This window comes from Gracilinanus agilis, chromosome 5 (genome assembly GCF_016433145.1).
Source record: "Gracilinanus agilis isolate LMUSP501 chromosome 5, AgileGrace, whole genome shotgun sequence".
Lineage (NCBI taxonomy): Eukaryota > Metazoa > Chordata > Mammalia > Didelphimorphia > Didelphidae > Gracilinanus > Gracilinanus agilis.
Genome location: NC_058134.1, coordinates 123,102,047 through 123,120,908, shown reverse-complemented (window position 1 = coordinate 123,120,908; position 18,862 = coordinate 123,102,047). Strand labels below are relative to the sequence as shown.

Here is an 18,862-nt window from a genome sequence, read left to right as displayed (position 1 = left end):
GGGGGGAGGGAGGCGGAGGAGGCAGTTCTGGATGAAGCGAGGTACTGGCGAGCAGAGACTCGGGGCCCGGGGGGTCGGCGGCGCGCGCGCCAGCCCGCCACCTCACCTGCCCAGGTAAGTGCCGAGCCCCGAGACGGGCCTCCGTAAACGCCCTCCACCCGAGCAGCCCCCGGCCCCCAGCGCTAGCCCCCGCCGCAGGTGGGGTGGCTTCTCGGGCACCGAACAGGGTCTGGATTGCTGAGCGGTAACCCCGCCCCCAGCAGGGCGCCCCTGCTCCCCGCGCGGAGCGGGGCCTTGCTGACCCTACGGCCATCCGCCGAATGGGGAGGGGGTTCCGGGGCTTGGCTGCCCACTACGTCTGCTGCCCGCTGGGAATTGAAGAAGGAAATGACGGCTCTGTGGCTGGATTCCCATGTATAAGCCTCTTTTTGGGGGGGGGGGGACTGGGAGGTCGGGGCGGGAGCGATCGTTCAGCAGTTTATCACTTAATCCCTGAAAGGCTGGAGGAGTGCTGATAGCTAACATTCGTCGTTGGATAAAGAGCTTTAGTTCCTCCCGGATCGCCCTCCTCCTTCCCCCACTTGGAACACTGAACCCTACTCCATCCGAGGGAAGAAAAAAAAAGCTCACCCAGCTATTCAGACAGATCTGTGATCTCACTGACTAGGGAAAGCCTCCTTCCTGGGGTGCGCACCCCTGCCAGCCCGGTCTTCCCCGAGATTCGGCGGGCTGGGCGGGGCAGGGGGCGGGGCTTCCTCCCCACGTGCTGGAGGCCTTACCTCTGCCTGACGTCACCGGCTCCCAGCCGGGCTCTCCGGCTGGCCACCTGTCAAACCTTGCCCACGCCACCCGACCGACACAGATGTTCTCCTAGCACGAATTTCTTTTGTAGTTTTGTTTTTTAAACCCTTGCCTTCTGTCTTAGTATCACTTCAAGAAAGAATAGCGGTAAGGACTAGGCTATGGGGGCTAAGTGACATGCCCAGGGTCACACAGCTAGGAAGTGTCTGAGGTCAGATTTGAACCCAAGATCTTCAGTCTCCTGGCCTGGTTCTCTATCTACTAAGTCCCACTGTATGCACAGTTTTATAACTCTGGCCATAATTCCAGATTGCTCTCCAAAATGATTGGTTCAGGAGCAGCTGATCAGAGAGCCAGGTCCAGAGTTGGGAGGTCCTGGGTTCAAATCTAGTCTAAGACACTTCCTAGCTGTGTGACCCTGGGCAAGTCACTTAACCCCCATTGCCTAGCCTTTACCGTTCTTCTACCTTAGAACCAATACACAGTACTGATTCTCAGAGGAAAGGCAAGGGCTTAAAAAAAAATCACTCACACTTATATAGCACTAACTATCTGTGTCCTAAGCACTTTACTATTAACTCATTTAGTCCTCAAAATTTCAGCCAGCCCAGACTCACCATGGGCCTCTCTGTTGCTCATTTGTTTTGCTATTTTTATTTTTTCTCCTTTTCAGCACTTTAGTTATTATTAGCTCTTTAAGGTATGCAAAAGACTTTACATATGATAACTCATTTGATTCCCTCAACAACCCTGGAAAGTAGGCATTAGTATTGTCCCCATTTTACAGATAAGGAATCTGAGGCAAACCGCCAGGTTAAGTGACTTGCCCAGGGTGACAGAGCTAGTAAGTATCTGAGGCAGAATTTGAACTCCATCCTCTTGACTCCAAATCCTACACTCTATAACACTGCCGAACTAAAATGCCTCATTTTTAATTTTATGGAAATAATTGGAATCTTTCCATTCAAGATATGAAGCATCCCAGCCTCTCAAGGTGTTAGTATTCCCTCCCTCCTGTTAGCTTGTACTTACCTCTATATTCTCTACAGGACAGCCAGGTGACACAGTGGATAGAATGCCAGGTGTAGAGTCAGGGAGACTCATCTTCCTGAGTTCAAATCTAACCTTAGATGATAGCTGTGTGACCTTGGGTCAGTCACATAAGTCTGCCTCAGTTTTCTCATCTGTCAAATGAGCTGGAGAAGGAAATGGCAAACCACTCCAGTATCCTTGCCAAGAAAACCCCAAATAGGATCACAAAGAGCTGGACAGGACTGAAATGACTTGCCAACCACATATTCCATGTATTCTAATAGAATATAAGCTCTTTCAGGGATAGAGTTTGATGTCTTTTGCTTTTGTATGCCCAGAGCCTAGGGTAAAACTTTGTACAGAATAAGAATTTAATATTTGTTGAATGAAAATCAGCTTCTCCTGAAATCCTTTTATCCCAAATCCAAACTCAGCATTTAGGACCTATCCCAGAGTGTGGTCAGGAGGGAGGAAGAGTGGGAGTCAGAATGTGTACGTAGATTGGGGTTTGGAACCATTTAGTCCAGCCCTTCACTTTGGCCAGGGAAACTGAGGCACAGAGAAGTTAAGTGACTTGCCAAGGTCAAACAACTATTTAGTGGCAAACCAGTTTCTCTCATTTCCCACTCAGCATTTTCCACTAGACCCAGATCTGGAAGGATACTCAAAAGCCATTAAATCCAACATTCTTCTCCCCCGTTTTGCAGATGAGGAAACCAAGACTCAGGGAGGTTAAAATCTTTGCTAAGAAATAAGTGCTGGAAGTGGGATTTGAAGCCGTGTCTCCTGTCTCTAGAGCTGGCATACTCTGCCTTCAATACCAATCTGCTTCCCATAAGACAGTCCTGTTCTCCCTTTGTCCAGATATCCTCCGGAGGAAGGATTTCACACACTTTCGCCACCAGTTTCTCCACACAGATATATATTTGGAGATTGTGGTTAAGGACAGGAAAAGAGAACCAGCGAAGTGGGGCTGAAAAAAGACAATGGGGGATTGTGGGAGATGTGGAAGAGCATTCAGTACGCGTGTGTTTGACCTCTGGAATCCTGCTGCCTCTGCTGATGCTGACCATACCGGCCATCTTAAAGCCTTTTCTCTCTCCCTCTCCTCTCTGCCATCTCTCTTCTCCTCACCTCCTCACCTCCCATTCTCATTTCCAGGGAGCAGCCACCTGTAATCAGTGGCAGTTTTTTATAGCCCCAGGACGCCTCTGTGTGTCTCTGAAGCTCCAGAAAGTCAGTCAACAAGCATGTACCATGATGGCTGAGACCCCCTGCTAAGCAGTGATTAGTGTACAAAGAAAGGCATGAACTGTCTGGCCTCATTTTCCCCTGTGGAGTATTGAGAGCCTTAGAGATGAGAGTGGACGGGCAAGGCAGAACATAGCTAGGAAAATTAGAAACTCGCCCTTCTCTTTCCTATATTTGATCAGCCAGTTGGGTATCTCCTCTATACCTATTGACTATAATCTTTCCAATAGACCTTTAGCCTCACCAGTACAAATACAGAATAAAAGGGTGGAAAGGGGGAGCTTGGGTATAGAGTGGAGGGAGAAGGGAGAAAGGGCTTCTTTTCTTTCTTTTTTCTTTTCTTTTTTTTTAAACCCTTACCTTCTGTCTTAGAATCACAGAAGAGTGGTAAGGGCAAGGCAATAGGGGTTAAGTGACTTGCCCAGAGTCACACAGCTAGAAATTGTCTGAGCCCACATTTGAACCCAGGACCTCCCATCTCCAAACTCGGTGCTCTCTCCACTGCCCGAAAAGGGCTTCTAACAACTTGGGCAAGTTAATTCGGCGCCTCGGTTTTTTCCTCTGTAAAGTAAAGGGGTTGGGCTGGATGGCCTCTGAAAGGCAGATAGAGCTGGCCACCGACTCGAGGAGTAAAAATCAAAGCCTTTGATTTAAGTTCCTTTCTGCGATAACTCAAGAAGCTTCACAGTGAGCCTCTGCCTGGCTCCTGCCCTTTTCCTTCCACAGTCCCTCCTCCCTGCCTCAAACTTACAACAGGGTTGGGGCCCTCCGATTTCTTAATCCAAGAAGAAACTGGGGCTGGGGAGGGACGTTTTTTCATTTCTAGATAAACCAAGAGTTTCCTGGGTCTCTTTTTTGGAATTCTAGATGGGGAAAAGTTCGAGCAATACTGGGGAAGTGGTGGGCAGTGGGAGTGGAGAGCAGTGGAGGGAGGGCAATCCCACAGTGCAGCCTCAAGGCTATAAGAGGTTACTGAGAAGTGGACCCCAACTAAGCAAACCTGCAGTGGAGGGGGAACTTTGGAGAGCCCAGAGGAATCTGGGGGGGGCTGGCTAAGGAGGGAGGAGCCTGCAGGGGAGACAGCTCTTACACCATCCTTTGGGCAACAGAGCAGAAGAGACCAGAAAAGGCCCATTCGAGCCCTGCACTGGGGGTGGCAACCACAGGAGACACAGGGCCTTTGAGTCAGAAGCTACACCTGGTTGACCAGGCCTGCGGAAGGCAAGGGCGTCTTTAGTGCTCAAGAGACCACAGTCTGTCAAGGGGCAACAAGAGCAGGAGCGGGTAAGTTCTATTTACCCTTGGGGGGGAGAGAAAAGGGGGAGAAGAGGTGGAGAGGAGGGCTGTGTCAGGTAGAAGAGGCTAGTGTCGAGCTTCTTCCTTTCTCCTCCCACAGTTAGAGAGACAGTCAGGGCAGGAGAGAGACTCTTGGCCAGGCAGGAGGCTCTCAAGGTAGAGTTTCAGTGAAGCAGACTCTGCCTGTCTGTCTGCCTGCTGTGCCACTGGAGCTCTGGGGATGACCCAGTTGGGGCTCTCCCCCAGCCCCAGGGAGGTTCCCGGTGCCCCGAGGGTGGTTCCTGGTGTCCCTTAGGGTGTAGGTCTAGGGAGGCTCTCCTCTCGGGAGGCAGATTCTGCCTTTGAAACTCCCCACCCAAGGGTGTGTAGTAAGAATAATAATCATGTTTACATAGCGCTTTTTCCTCCTGCAACCCAAGGAGGCAGGGAAGTGAAGAGATGTTTCTTCCCATTTTCTAGGGGTTGAAGGACTCACCCATCTTCTGGCAGTGACCTCAGAACTTATAGGCAGGCAGAGAGAGCCTCAGCTTGGCTGCTGGGTCATTTTGCTTGCCTCGGATTCCCCTTCTGTAGAAAAAAGAGGCTCCAGTTATCTTGAGCTCTCCCCAGGGACCTCCTTAGAGTGAGAAGAATTGTGACCGTTTCCCCCCAATAGCGGTAGGTAGGTTGGTGCCGGCATGAGAGAATTTGCCTTGGTGGAGGAAGGAAGGAAAGAGGGAAGGAGATAGCCCCCTGGGCTCCTTCAGAAGCTGAGGGAAGACTGTGGGAAAGGGGCTGGTGGTGGCCTGGGAGTAAAGTCAGGTGGGTCCGGTCTGGGGCATCCCAGAGCCCTGACCGAGCCAGGGCTCTTTGAGCTGCCCGGGAACCATTCCCTGAAGAACCTTTGCCGGTCTCCAGATGGCCTGAAAGCTCGGGGGGACATTTGGTTCCTCAGAATGACTCAGAGGTCCTAGAGAGTCCTGACTGATAGAGCCTGACTAGCACTGGGGCTGATGTGGGCTTGAATCATTTCTCCTGGAGTTGGGGATGGGCTCTTGCTGAGCCATGTGGCCCCTCTCTGGGGACCAGTACACACTGGGAGAAGCCTTTCCCAGCCTCTCTCAAGTCCTTCCTATCTACCCTGTCCAGAGATTCTCTGTATTTGTTACATGTGCCTGGGGGCTCTTGTCCTTTGTCTTTCTTTATAGCCTGAGCCCTTAGCATAATGCCTAACACAGAGTAAATGCTCATTTAATAAATATATAATCCTGTATCGTATATTATATTATATATATCTGATATGTAATACTGAAACATTTCCATTTGGTTATAGCCCTCTCTCTAACCACTGAGCCACCTATAAAATCTATAATAAATCAAAATCAAAGGCAGTTGTTGAAGGTCAGACAAGGGACTATGGTTTTCATCACCCTTTATGGGAAGACTAAACTCCTGACCTTGGCATCATTCGCACCGCTTCAGCCTCTTTAAGGAAGAAGCTAGATCTGTTCAAACTCTTGTTGGGATCCTCACGGAAGGAGGAGGCATTTCACTGACTCTGATCACCAGCTTCTCTACTCTGATTCAAACAAACAAACAAAAAATAATCCCTTATCTACTAAGAAAAAGAATGGGGAGGCCGAGAGAGATGCTCCTTCATTCCCTAGAGAAGCCCCTGGGACTGCATCGGCCCCAGACTGGCAGGAGAACAGAACCTGAAGATGGGAGAGGAATTGAAGCTGAAAGTCCAGGGAAGGACGGGCACCATCAGGTAGCAGAGCAAGTTGGGTGGGGGTGGGGGTGGGGATGGGGATGGGGTGGAGTCAGAATGGGGACCCAGGAGTCCTGGCCCTCAGGCTGCCACTCCCCACAGGAGGGAAGATTCCCCAGTTTAAAGGAAAACACTTCCTGGGGACTGACTGTAAGGCCAAGGTTTATGTTTTGGAGAGGAGGGCCATGCAGAGGGTATAGCAAGCACAGACTTGAACTCTCTGCCCTTGGGGGGAGGAGGAAGGTGGTTACTCACCCAAGGACTTACTACCAGGGCCCACTGGGGAGAGGAGATCTTTCCCATGGCCCTGTCCTGTTCTGGAATGAGCCGTCCCACTTTGCCCTGGCCCCCTCATTGCTGCTCTCCTTCCATCCCTTCTGCTAGTGCCCTCTGCGGCCAAGATGGCAGGGAAAGGCTTCCATTTGCCAGTCTTGGCGGGATGGCTTTGGAGTGGCGAATTTGGAGTCAGAGCGCCAGGTGTGAGTTCCCGCTTTTCTTTTTGGCTGTGTGACTTGGGACAAATGGTGTCCCCTCTCTGGAATGGAGTTTCCTCATCTATTAAGTGAAGGTATCAGAGTAAATTAGGGGCTCATCAGCTTTCTTGGGGTCATGGACTCCTTCGGTAGTCTCTCACGAAGCCTTCTTCCAGGGGTTTTTAAACGAGCTCCATAAATCACATGGGATACAAAGTACACAAATTATGCTGAAACAGAGCCCGCAAATATATGTGTATGAACACACACGAATAGGTATAAGAAACACGTGTGCATTTGCACATATGTGTGCATATCTATGTGCCTGTATGTGTGTTTTTGTATACATTCACATAAAATAAGTTCATGTAGCCCAGGTGAAGAACCCCCAGACAGGATGATCTCTAAGCTTTCTAGTCCTCGATCCCAAGATCTGTCTAGACCAGAGATTCTTTAACTTTTAGGTGTCAGGACCCCTTCATGTTTTTAACATTCAAAGAGCACTTTTAACATAGGTTATATGGATCCATATTTTCTGCATTAGAAATGAAAACATCTTCATGTTATTATGAAATAGTTTTGTTTTGTTTTGAAACCCTCACCTTCCATTTTAGAATCAACACTGGGTATTGGTTCTAAGGCAAAAGTATGGTAAGGGCCAGGCAATAGGGGTTAAGTGACTTGTCCAGGGTCACACAGCTAGGATATGTCTGAGGTCAAATTTGAACCCAGGACCTCCCATCTCTCAGCCTGGCTCTCCATCTACTGAGCCACCCAGCTGCCCCCTATAAAATAGTTTTGATCTCGAGGAGCCCCTGCTAGAGTCGTGGTGCACACTTTGGGAACAATCGGCCTGGGCTCCAGAGCTTACACCCATAAGAAGGCAGAGCACTGGGGCCCAGAGCTCTAACCACAGGATGTTCCTTCTCACTCCACTTCTGGTCTAGGGAGAGCGGATATGAATGATGACTCATCTTGTCTTTAGTGCTACTCCCCCTTCCCCAAGCTAAGCCTAGGACTTTCCATTTCACCTCGCTCAGGAGGTGGTGTTGAGAAGAATGGGGAGAGCATCTCTGTTGATCCGTCCTGTCCTGGGACAAGTCCCCCTGCTGTACCAGCTCCCTCTTCTGTTCCCTGGGCAGGTCAAAAGGACCCGATCCCATAGCAGATGCCCGGCTTCCTTCCCATTGCGGACAAAACCTTGTAGAGCCTTCATTTAGCGAGCCTCAATCGTGAATCTCCCTCGAGGAGGCAAGTGACTGATTCAAATGTATACCACGGTGTAATTAATGACTCTTCAGTCTGTCGGCCAACTAGCCCACTCGGTGCCAGGCAATAGGCTAAACCCCAGGGGTGCAAAGGAAGACAAAAGACAGTCTCTGCTCTCAAGGAGGTCCCAGGCTAAGGAACCACTGACATTTCTGTCTAGTGCTAGGGGTAAGATTTGTCACTGGAACCCTGGATCGAACCCCTCCCCCCACTCCCCTCGGCAGTTCCCACTGGCCAAAATGAGTCAGGGCTCAGAGGCACCCAAGCACTGGCCAGCCTCTGGTACTTTCGTTTCCTCCTGGCTTGGATGGGGGAAGGGTACAAAATGGGAAGTGAGCAGCCAGTGTTGGGGAGGGGATGGGACCTCGGGAAGCCGGGCTGGGGAGGCTTCCCCTTCCCAGCCCTCTCTTTCCCCAGAAGCCCTGTGCCAAGAGCCGATGTACGGCCGGGGTCTGCCGAGAGCAGGTGTGCTCTGAGGCTTAAATTAGACTAGAGGAGGCTGAAGGTGCTGGTCTGTGACATGGGGAAGAGAGCAGGCAGGAGGAGGGCCAGGAAGTCTAGATGCTTATTTATATCCAGTCTGCTGACCAAGTTCCCCTACCATTTGCCCAGCAGAGTGGAAATAACGTTAGACCAAGAGGGAGGTCAAGTCCTGGCTTCCAGGCTAGCTTTCCTGATCTTGGCTTTATTGCTTCCCTCCCATAGGTCCTGGGCTCCTTTGCTATTCATTCGCTCAGCAAACATTGATTGACCACTTCCTATGTATAAGAAGCAGTATTAACTTTCCATGTACTCATCTGTAAAATGGGCTTTATGAATGGCACTAAGTCCCTGGATTCTTGTGAGGATAAAATGAGGTCACATATGGGGAGGGGCTCATGTTGCAGGAAGATTACAGTGGGCTAAGGAACTCCCAGTGAAGAAACTCCCTTCACCAGTACAGATCCAAAACTCTTTTCTTTCTTTTTTATTAATTTTTATTTTTTAGAAAAATTTTCCATGGTTACATGATTCATGTTCTTACTTTCCCCTTCAACCCCCCCCAGATACCACCCCACATAGCTGACACGCATTTCCACTGGGTTTAACATGTATCCTATGTCCAAGACCTATTTCCATATTATTGATAGTTCTATTGGTGTGGTCTCCAAAACTCTTTTCTGCAGCTTAGGACGGTGAGGTCTTGGGATGGTCTTCTCTTCCAGGGAAATAGGATTTGCCTGAATCCCATTATAGCCTAAGGAGTTCTGGTTCCCCCATCTGTCTCTGGGGGTAGAGAGACACACCTTAGTGCCATGTTGGTGAGCCTACAGCACATGTGCCAGAGGGGGCTGCTCCCCTTCTCCTCTCCATGTGCCTGAGGACATTTCTCTCATCACCCACCCCTCTGCTCAGCAGCCCAATGGGAGCGCTTCCTCCCTCCCCTGTCTAGGGTAAGGCAGGGCTCACCCGAAGCATGAGGGTATAGTTTGGGCATTCAGTCTTTAAAAAGTTCACCATCACTGCCTTCATGCAGTTCTGGGGGACTAGCTTTGGGATTACCACAAATTACCCTTGCACCCCCTTTTTTAACCCTTACTTTCTATCCTAGGTGCACCTTCAAGACTGAAGGGCAAGGCCTAGGCAAACAGGATGAAGTGACTTCCCAGGGTCACACAGCTATGTGTGTCTGGGGTCAGATTTGAACCTGAGTCCTCCTGACTCCAGGCTTTGTGTTCTATCCACTGTGCTGCCCAGCTACCCTTCCTCTCCTCCTTTTAACAGATCCCTCTCAAGCTGCCCATTAAGGACTCTTGAATTTCTTCACAAGGTTGCCTGTAATCTTCATTTTTATCTGATTCCAGGCATATAAAAATCTTTGGGACCAGGGGTTGGAGTAGGTAAATCATTCCCATGCTTGGTTCTCTGGCCAAACTAGACTACTTGCTGTCATTTCACCTCATTCTTCCCTTTCCTACCTCCTTCATCTTTGCTTCTTCTATCACTCATGTCTGGAAGTTGTTTGAACTTGGGACATATTTTCACTGTAGTTGTTTATAGCTTACAAGTCTTGCTTTGAAAACTGGTGGATGTTCCTTGCCTGTTTGGGACAAGAGATTTTCTCAGATATTTGAGGCAAATATTTTCCTACTCTCCCAGGTTTCTTTTTAATTTTGTCTTCATTGGCATTGTTCTTGAAAGCGGCTTTATAAAACATTTTATGTGGTCAGAACTTGCTGTCTGAATGCTGCAGGCTGGATTTGGAATCCCTAAATTCGAAGCCTGGCCTTACTCAATATCTGTTCAACCTTGTGAAAGTAAGGAACTTCATTTTTTTTTTTAACCCTTGCTTTCTGTCTTAGTAATAACTCTAAAACAGAAAGGCAAGGGCTAGGCAAACAAGGTTAAGATTTGCCCAGGGGTCACATAGCTAGGAAGTATCTGAGGCCAGATTTGAACCCTGGATCTCCTGACTCCAGGCCTGACTTTTTAGCTATTGAGCCACCTAGCTGTCCTGTTTTCCAGTTTTCTCAAGAGTTTCCTTAAAAAAAAATTTTTTTTTGTTTTAAATTTTATTTCTTAACATTCACTTAAAAAAAGAATTTGAGTTCCAGGTTCTCTCCCTCTCACCCCTCCCCTGCCTACTGAGAAGGCAAGAAATAGGATATCAACTATACCTGTGAAGTTCTGCAATCAACAGATCTTTTCCCAAAATGTGTCTTTCCTTTTTTAGTTTATATTTGGGGATTTATCAAACACTAGACTGTTGATGGCACAGAGGATAGAAATGCTAGGTTTGGCGTCAGGAAGATGCGAGTTTGAATCCAGCCTCAGATACTTCCTAACTGGGTGATGCATGGCAAGTCGCTTAACTTCCGTCTGCCTCATCCGGCTAGTCAGTATCTTAGACCAGATTTTGAACTCAGGAAGATGAGTCTTCTTGACTCTGGATCTGGTGTCTTGGCTACTGTGCCACCCCGATGCCCTAGATGTGAGCCTGTGGGGCACTGCAAAACTTCTCAAACCTTGGAATCAAATTGATCGCTCTAACTGGAATGGCAGGAATAAGGATAGGTGCCCGTCTCCTTCACAAGGTTATTGAGAATGCCTTCAAATAATGAACACCAAAGTGCTTTGCAGCCATCCAAAACACTTTATAACAAGAGACCGTTTTCTATCAGGTTTTCTCTTCCTAGCATCCCCTCTAGCTTTGCTAGTTTATTTCCTGTTCCACATTGACTTTCTTACAGAACTTACCATTTTATCACAGCAACTGCCAAAACCACAGCTTCATCAAACTATGATAGTTGCAAACCAGAACGTTCAAGAAGTTACTTATGTAGCCCAAGTGCAACTAAATAAAAACATATCCAACAGGTCTCAAATCAGGAGAAACATGGTATTATCTAATGTTAATAATGTGAATTACCTGAAGCTAAGAGATTGAGGGGTGCCTGAAATAGATGGAAGTATCGCTGTGTTATCCTCAAAAAAGTAAGAGAGCCTGTGGCTCCTCTTTGTGTTCACATAGTTTGGGAACCATGGGCAGTCTTAAAATAACTCTGGACTTGGAGTTAAGAGGTTGACACTATTGGTGTGAACCTAAGCAAGTTACTTAAATTTTTTTTTTAATGCCTTGGTTTGCTCATTTATAAAATGGGACTAATATTTGAAGACCTACACTAAAATCATATGTCGGTAAAATGCCATAGGAGTGAGCCTGGACTTACAGGCTCTTGAAAGGTATTACCCAATTCTCTGATTATGGACCCAGTGATAGGCTGTCTCTTGGTCACATAAGGACCAGCTGAGCTAAGCTTGAAGTGACTCATCATCAGAGGATGTAATTTGGGAGTGGGAGTCCAGAAACTCATAAGGACCACTTTCCTCGTGATATGGGCAGGCTATGATCTACATTGGTGAAGGATGAATTGTGGATCTGACTCTTTGATCCTATCATATTTTGAAATACCAGAATAGCAAATGTATCTGGTAGAGAGAGTGCTGGATTTGGACTTGGGTTGAGTTCCTACTATGGAATTTATTTGCCCTGATCTTGGTGAAATGACAACTTCTCAGCCTCAGTTTCCTCACTTATAAAGCAGGAATAAAAATACCTGTCCTATCTACTTCACAAGGTTACTAAGAATTCAGTCAAATAACATGGAAGTGCTTTGCAGCCATCAGAAACACTTTCTAAATGGAGCCACTGGCAGAGTCAAGATGGTGGCTCAGGAGCAGCAGAAGTCAAAGCCTCTGGGACTTTCCTTACACACCAAAAGCAAAAATAAGTGCTTCAGGGGGCAGCTGGGTAGTTCAGTGGATTGAGAGCCAGGCCTAGAGATGGGAGGTCCTAGGTTCAAATCTGGCCTCAGACACTTCCCAGCTGCGTGACCCTGGGCAAGTCACTTGACCCCCATTGCCTAGTCCTTACCGCTCTTCTGCCTTGGAGCCAATGCACAGTATTGACTCCAAGATGGAAGGTAAGGGCTTAATAAATAAATTAATAAATAAATAAATAAATAAATAAATAAATAAATAAGCGCTTCAAAATAGACAGAAAGCTAAACTCAACAATAAGATAGAGCCACAGGTCTCTCCTGCTCCTTTCAACCTGAAAGGTATGCAGATAAAGTCAAATTCTCTGGCAGAAGGGAAAGATCCAGCCCCTCCCCTCCTACTCCACTGAGACCCCCAGGAGGACTCAGGCTGACTGTGGGATTCCAGGGTGAAAGCGATGGAGTACCTCGGTACCACCACAGGAAGCTCAGGGCTTTGACTGGGCTGCTGGACCCACAGTAACTACCTTCAGCCTCCACACCTTCACCTTCACTTTCAGCCTCTGCCAGCCTCTGGGGAAGATCTGGCCTCAGGGTGCATTAATACAATAGGTCAGATCAATCACCTAATCCAGTTTACCCGCAGAACAGAGACGAAGCCCCTTCAGGGCAGAAAAACCATAAACTCACAGATTCAGCAAACAGAGGAGCAAAAATACAGCCCATAAGGAGGGGGAAAGAAGGAAGAAATATGAGTAAAAAACAAGAGAAGAAAAAAGAAATGACAATCGATAGCTTCTATTCAGGTAATTGAACAAAGAACATTACTAGGACAGAGGAGGACCAAGGAACAGCAAGCAAAACCTCAGAAACTCCAGCAAATTGGACTCAGACTCAGAAAGAGCTCAAAAAAACAAACAAACCGATTAAGAGATGTTGAAGACAACTGGGAAAAGTACTTAAAAAGTAAATGGAGCCACTCTTTTCTATTAGGTTTTCACTTCCTAGCTTTGTACAAGGCAATGAGACTTCCATCATGCGCCCTTTCCCCTTCTTTCTAGCATCTCTTGCCTTCCTCCTTCTAATTGGGTGCTAATTGGATGAGCTCCTCCTAAACCCAAGCTTTGGCAACTCTTTCTCTGGCTGTGCCTCCTTTGAGTATTCCCTGTTTGCCAGATAATGTCATCATCCTTTGACTGGCACTGGGATGCCAAGGAAGTGGAAGGCAGGCTCTATTCTAGAGAAGTTTGTAATCTTGCTCAGGAAACTCCAAATATACTGGAAATGCATCTTTTCACGTGGGTGCGTGTACACACACACACATAAATTCAGGTGTGTGCCAAGCAATAGATCCAGTACAACTGGACAGTAATCACAAAGTAGATTCTTCTGTTGTGGGTGGAGACAGTGTCTCTCCCAGGTATGGAAAGAAGATTCGAATTGCTTACTTGGTGAACATACATAGAAAGAACGTTGGCTTGAAAATCAGGAAACCCAGCTAGGTTCAAATTAAGGAGACAGACAGGGGGACCATGAGGGCTCTGTTCAAGTAACTGATGACTGTCCCATGGAAAAGGGTATTCCCGCCTTTTTAAAAAATCCTTACCTTTATTTTATTCTCTTTATTTATTTTATTTAATCCTTACCTTCTGTCTTAGAATCAATACTGTGTATTGGTTCTAAGGCAGAAGAATACTGAGGGCTAGGCAATGGGGGGGGGGGGGGGGTTAAGTGACTTGCCCAGGATCCCACAGTTAGAAGTGTCTGAGGTAAAATTTGAATCCAGGACTTCCTGTCTCTGTGCTTGGCTCTCCATCCATTAAGCCACCCAGCTGCCCCTTAAACCCTTACCTTCTGTCTTAGGATGGATACTAAATATTGGTTCTAAGGTAGAAGACTGGGAAGGGCCAGGCAATGAGGGTTAAGTGACTTGCCCAGGGTCACACAGCTAGGAAGTATCTGAGGCCAGATTTGAACCCAAGACCCCTCCTTCCCTTGTCTCTAGGCCTGGCTCTCAATCTACTGGGCCACCCAGCTGCCCCCTCTTTGGAGTTTTCAATGTTAGGGCAGTGTTAGGCAGTGTCAACCCAATCTGTAGCCTCGGTCTCCTTGGTCGTCCTCCCAGTGGAACCTCTGAGTTCTTGGACATCATTTCCTCCCATGCTGCCCAGCTTCCCTCCTGTCTCCCTTCTTTGTTTCCTTCAGAATCCCTCCCTGGTGAAGAAGAAGATGAGGAGGAAGAGGAGGTGAGTTCTGAAACAGAACCAGATTGAGGGGGGCGGTTAGGATGCCTCTAAACTCGGTCCTCCACATAATTAATCTCTAAGATTGGGGTACTCTTAGGAAGTTGTCCCTCACCCTTTTCTCTAAGATTCGGCATTCGACAGATATCAAGCACAAGCCACTTCCAAGTCTCCGTAAGAGACATTAAGGATGTAGAGTAGATAGATCCTTTTTTCAAGGTGCTTACACTCTACAAGGAGGAAAAGGCATATGTCCACAGTAATAACTGCTGGCATTTATATTGCTTCAGAGTCTGCAAAGCCCTTTACGTGTTGTTTCATTCATCCCACACAATAATCCTATGAGGTAGGCACTCGCATGGTCTCCATTTTGCGGATGAGGGAATCGAGTCTGAGAGAGCTTACATGACTTGCCCAGAGTCATAGATCTAATAAGTGGCTATGGTGGCACTTGAAGATTCATGTCTTCCTGACTCCAAGGCCATCGCTCCGTCCACTTTTCCACTCCCTACCAAGTCAGGACAATATAAAGGAGAACAGGATCGGTGCCTTGCCAAAATGTCGTGAGAAACCCGAGCTTCTCTCCCCTCCATTCATTCGGATCGCTCCTGCAGTTTTATCTCCAGCCTTGACTTCTCTTTTGAGCTACAGACCCCAGCCTCTGCCTGGATGTCCCGCTGGTGCCTCAAGCTTCAACGTATGCAAAGGCAGCCCTTTGCCTTCGCTATTTCAGGGGCATCGCTATTCCTTCTGTCTCCTACGTCCAGAACCTTGATGATATCTTTGTCATTTCCCCTTTCCTCATCTCACAGCAAAACAAATTGGTCCCAGCATCCTGTTGGCACTACCTTCTCAGTCTCTCACCTGCATCTCGATCTCCCTGTGCCCACTACGTACGGACATCTCCATGTTCATTCATGGCCACCTGTGTAGATGGCTTCAGTAGCCTCCTACCAGCCTTCCCCTTTTTCCACATCAAGTCTCCCGAATCTGTCCTTGTGCCTCCATCTGATCTCATTTCTCTTCAGGGGCTCCTAATTGCTTGCCAGGTGAATAAAGTTTAAACTCTGTTTGCCTGACAAGCCTTTTCCTCCACGTATCTTGTGGTCCAACCAAACTGAACAGATCCCCATCTTTTCTACACATCCTGCACTTTCTTAGCTCAGTGTCTTTGCTCATGTTGTTCTCTATGCTCTGAATGCTTTTTCGTTTGATGAATTCCTACTCATCCTTTAAAAGCCCAATTCAATCAATGAATCAGTTTATCAAGGGCTTCCTATATGCTGAGCATTACGCCGAGTGCTGGAAATACTGAGAAAGAGCAAAAACAGTCCCCGGTTTATTTTCTAACTCAAGCACCATCTTGTCCTAGAAGTCTTCTCGGAAAGCCCCCCCACCCCAAGTAAGCAAAGACCCCCTCTGTTTCCCCGGAAGTTCACATGAAGTACGTGGAGAAATGGAGGGGGAAAGTATGGCTCCGCGTTGGCATTATCTGTGGCTTTCACATAGCCTTCTTCCTCCCCTCTCTCTCAAGCTACATGAAGGTAGGGACCATCACTCAGCTAAGAGCCTGTGCTTATCATCCGGGCTCTGTCCCAGCCTCTGAGAAGCAAGCAGGGAAAGCACTGATCTGTGGCTGCAGACCAGGAGGGCTGCAAGATAAAGCTGGGGAAGAACTTTTGGCTAGCTTAGGGAGTACTTGAAATGCTAAGAGGGGTTTGTACTTATTCAGCAGTGGAAGGAGAGCCACCGAAGGTTTTCCCTCTTACAGGGGTGTTTTCTCTACTGGGAGGCTGTTCTTGGGACTCTTCAGCCAAGGAGTCTTCCTGCCGTGCTTCTGATTTGTGGAGCCTTTGCTTTTTTTTTTTTTTTTTAACCTTACCTTCCACCTTAGAATCAAGGCTATGTATTGGTTTTAAGGCACGGCAGATTAGATTTGAATTAATTAGTTTTCTGAGCGGTAAAGGCTAAGCAATGGGGGTGAAGTGACTTACCCAGGGTCACACAGCTAGAAAGTGTCTGAGGCCAGATTTGAACCCAGGGCCTCCTGTCTCTAGGCCTGGTTCTCAACCCACTGAGCTACCTAGCTGCCCCTAGCCTTTACTTTTGAAAGTGGCTCCATGATATATTTTGCATGATAATACATGGGTAATCCAGACTGAATTACTTGCCAGCTCTAGAAAGGGAGGAGGGAAGAAGGGAGGGAGACAATTTGGATCCTATAACTTCAGAAAACTCATGGGGAAATTTGTTATTAAAATTAAAATAATTTAATTTAAAAAATAAAATTTAATTTAATTTTTAAAAATAAATTAAAAATGAAAGTGGCTTCATGTACCCAACCATCTTATAAGCAATGTAGAGCAGCTGTAACTCTAGTCATTGGACTAATGAGGTTCAGTGAGCTGCCCGTGTTCTGCTGACCGATCTAGCATCAAATCTAGCATTAGCCTCTCTGCTAAGCTAAGGCTGAAGGCAGGGCCAGTTACTTAGTGATCCATGTGCATGACCTCAGCGTCATAGTCAAGGACCAGAATGATGCCTTACTTTCCTTCTTCTCTTTCCTTCTCTCTCCCCACTAGCTCCAAAGGATGTTGCCATCTCTGCGCATCACAGGTGGGATGTGAGGGCTTGCTGTACCCCTTCGGGTACCAGAAGTCCTGTGGTGGGGTGGGGTTAGGGGAGGAAGGCCCGAGTTCTGGGCCTGGGGGTAGAGACAGCGGGCTCTGGGATTTCTGGGGAGGGCTTCTGGGGAGGGCAGTTGTTGACTTCTTTTTTTGGGGGGGTTATAGGACCAAAACAACCTGCCCCCTCCATGGTCCCTTATCCTTTGCCAAAGGAAGAACAGAAGTGGCCATCTCCTAGTCTTCAGCAACCTCTTGGGCTGGGGCCGTCCCCTCCTGAGCCAGCTATCCTGGCCCCTCCGGCCGGCCCCCCTGCTAATTTTGTGGAAGTCCTGCCAGGCTCTGGGCCTCTGGCTGCCAACTTGGCCCCCCCTCCAGAACAACTGCTTCCAGACCTGCTTATAAGTCCCCACATGCTGCCACGTAAGGACCTCCGAACTGGGGATGGGGAGGGTCCAGAGAAGCAGCTGGGATTGAGGAAGGAACAGAAGAGAGAATTGACCAAATGAGGGTTTCTTCCCTTGAGAAATTCTGTAACTCAGACCTAAGTGTGAGCATCCTCTCCAGCGGAGCAAGCCAGCAGGGCTTTATGAAGTGGCCGCTCCTCGCCGGGCACTGTGGGGCACCTCAACGGCTCCATACGAAGTAAAAACAGCCTAGACTGGCGCCAGCCTCCGAGGGCACTAAGCGCCCATGTGCTCCGATTAAGGAGGATCGAGGGCCACGGGATGGCGGGTTGGGAGCGCTCATCCAAGAGCATTATCAGGAAAAGGAAAGTCTGAGTTGAGAGGGAGGGCAAGGAACAGGGATGGAGGCCCGAGGCATCCTCCAGGTTTCTGGGATGCCGGGCTCTCCGTGGAGGGAGCTCACCTGGGGCGTGGGTGTCGGGCGGCCGGGCTGTCCCCTTCCGCAGTGACCGACCTGGAGATCAAGTTCCAGTACCGAGGCCAGCCACCCTATTCTCTCACCATCAGCAACCCCCAGGGTTGCCGCCTCTTCTACAGTCAGCTGGAGGCCACCCAGGAGCAAGTGGAACTCTTTGGTCCAGTAAGCCTGGAGCAGGTGCGTTTTCCTGGTCCGGAGGGCATTCCCAGCGACAAGCAGCGCTTCTATACCAACCAGTTACTAGATGTGCTAGACCGAGGGCTCATCCTCCAGCTTCAGGGCCAGGATCTCTATGCCATCCGCCTCTGCCAGTGCAAGGTGTTCTGGAGTGGACCTTGTGCCACGCCCTGTGCCACATCACGACCCATCCAGAGAGAGAAGAAGACAAAGCTGTTCAGTCTGGAGCAGTTCCTCAATGGTGAGGCCAGCTCTCTGCTCTCCTGCTCTCCACCTTTCTCTTCTGTAGGGCTTCTTTTGACCCCGTCTGCTCCTAAAGTGTTTGCTCCCCCGCTGACCAGCCTGGGTGCCAGGCTGAGGACTAGGGCTTCCTAACGAACTTCTTGGTCCTATTCTCTGCCCTTAGAGCTGATCCTATTTCAAAAGGGCCAGACCACAACTCCACCGGCCTTCGAGATTTTCTTTTGCTTTGGGGAGGAGTGGCCAGATAGAAAACCTAAGGAGAAGAAACTCATTACTGTACAGGTATGTACTGGACGAAGAAGTGCAATGACTTCACAACCTGGCCCTTTCCAGCCTTTCTAGTTCAGGAATACTGGCCTAAAACTCACATGAAGTCCCAGCTTCCATCTCTCTGTACTTTCCAAATCTAGAATGCGCTCCCTCCCATCCTCTCAGATTCCCTGGCTTCTTTTAAGCTCTGGTTCAAAAGTCACCTCCTGCAGGAGGCTTTTCCATTCTCTCTCTCTCTCTCTCTCTCTCTCTCTCTCTCTCTCTCTCTCTCTCTCTCTCTCTCTCTCTC

General features: G+C 48.4%; 1 protein-coding gene across 1 annotated transcript in view; it reads left to right on the top strand.

Moving 5' to 3' along the window:
• The first annotated feature begins 8,229 nt into the window (after positions 1 to 8,229).
• The window catches only part of IRF5 (interferon regulatory factor 5), a 12,588-nt gene continuing 1,955 nt past the window's right edge, over positions 8,230 to 18,862 (top strand). Inside the window, exons 1-6 of the mRNA XM_044679022.1 lie at positions 8,230 to 8,337; positions 14,123 to 14,377; positions 16,957 to 16,990; positions 17,167 to 17,421; positions 17,912 to 18,301; positions 18,467 to 18,585. Of these exons, the coding sequence (XP_044534957.1) occupies positions 8,230 to 8,337; positions 14,123 to 14,377; positions 16,957 to 16,990; positions 17,167 to 17,421; positions 17,912 to 18,301; positions 18,467 to 18,585 (1,161 nt within the window). The remainder of the gene's footprint in view (positions 8,338 to 14,122; positions 14,378 to 16,956; positions 16,991 to 17,166; positions 17,422 to 17,911; positions 18,302 to 18,466; positions 18,586 to 18,862) is intronic.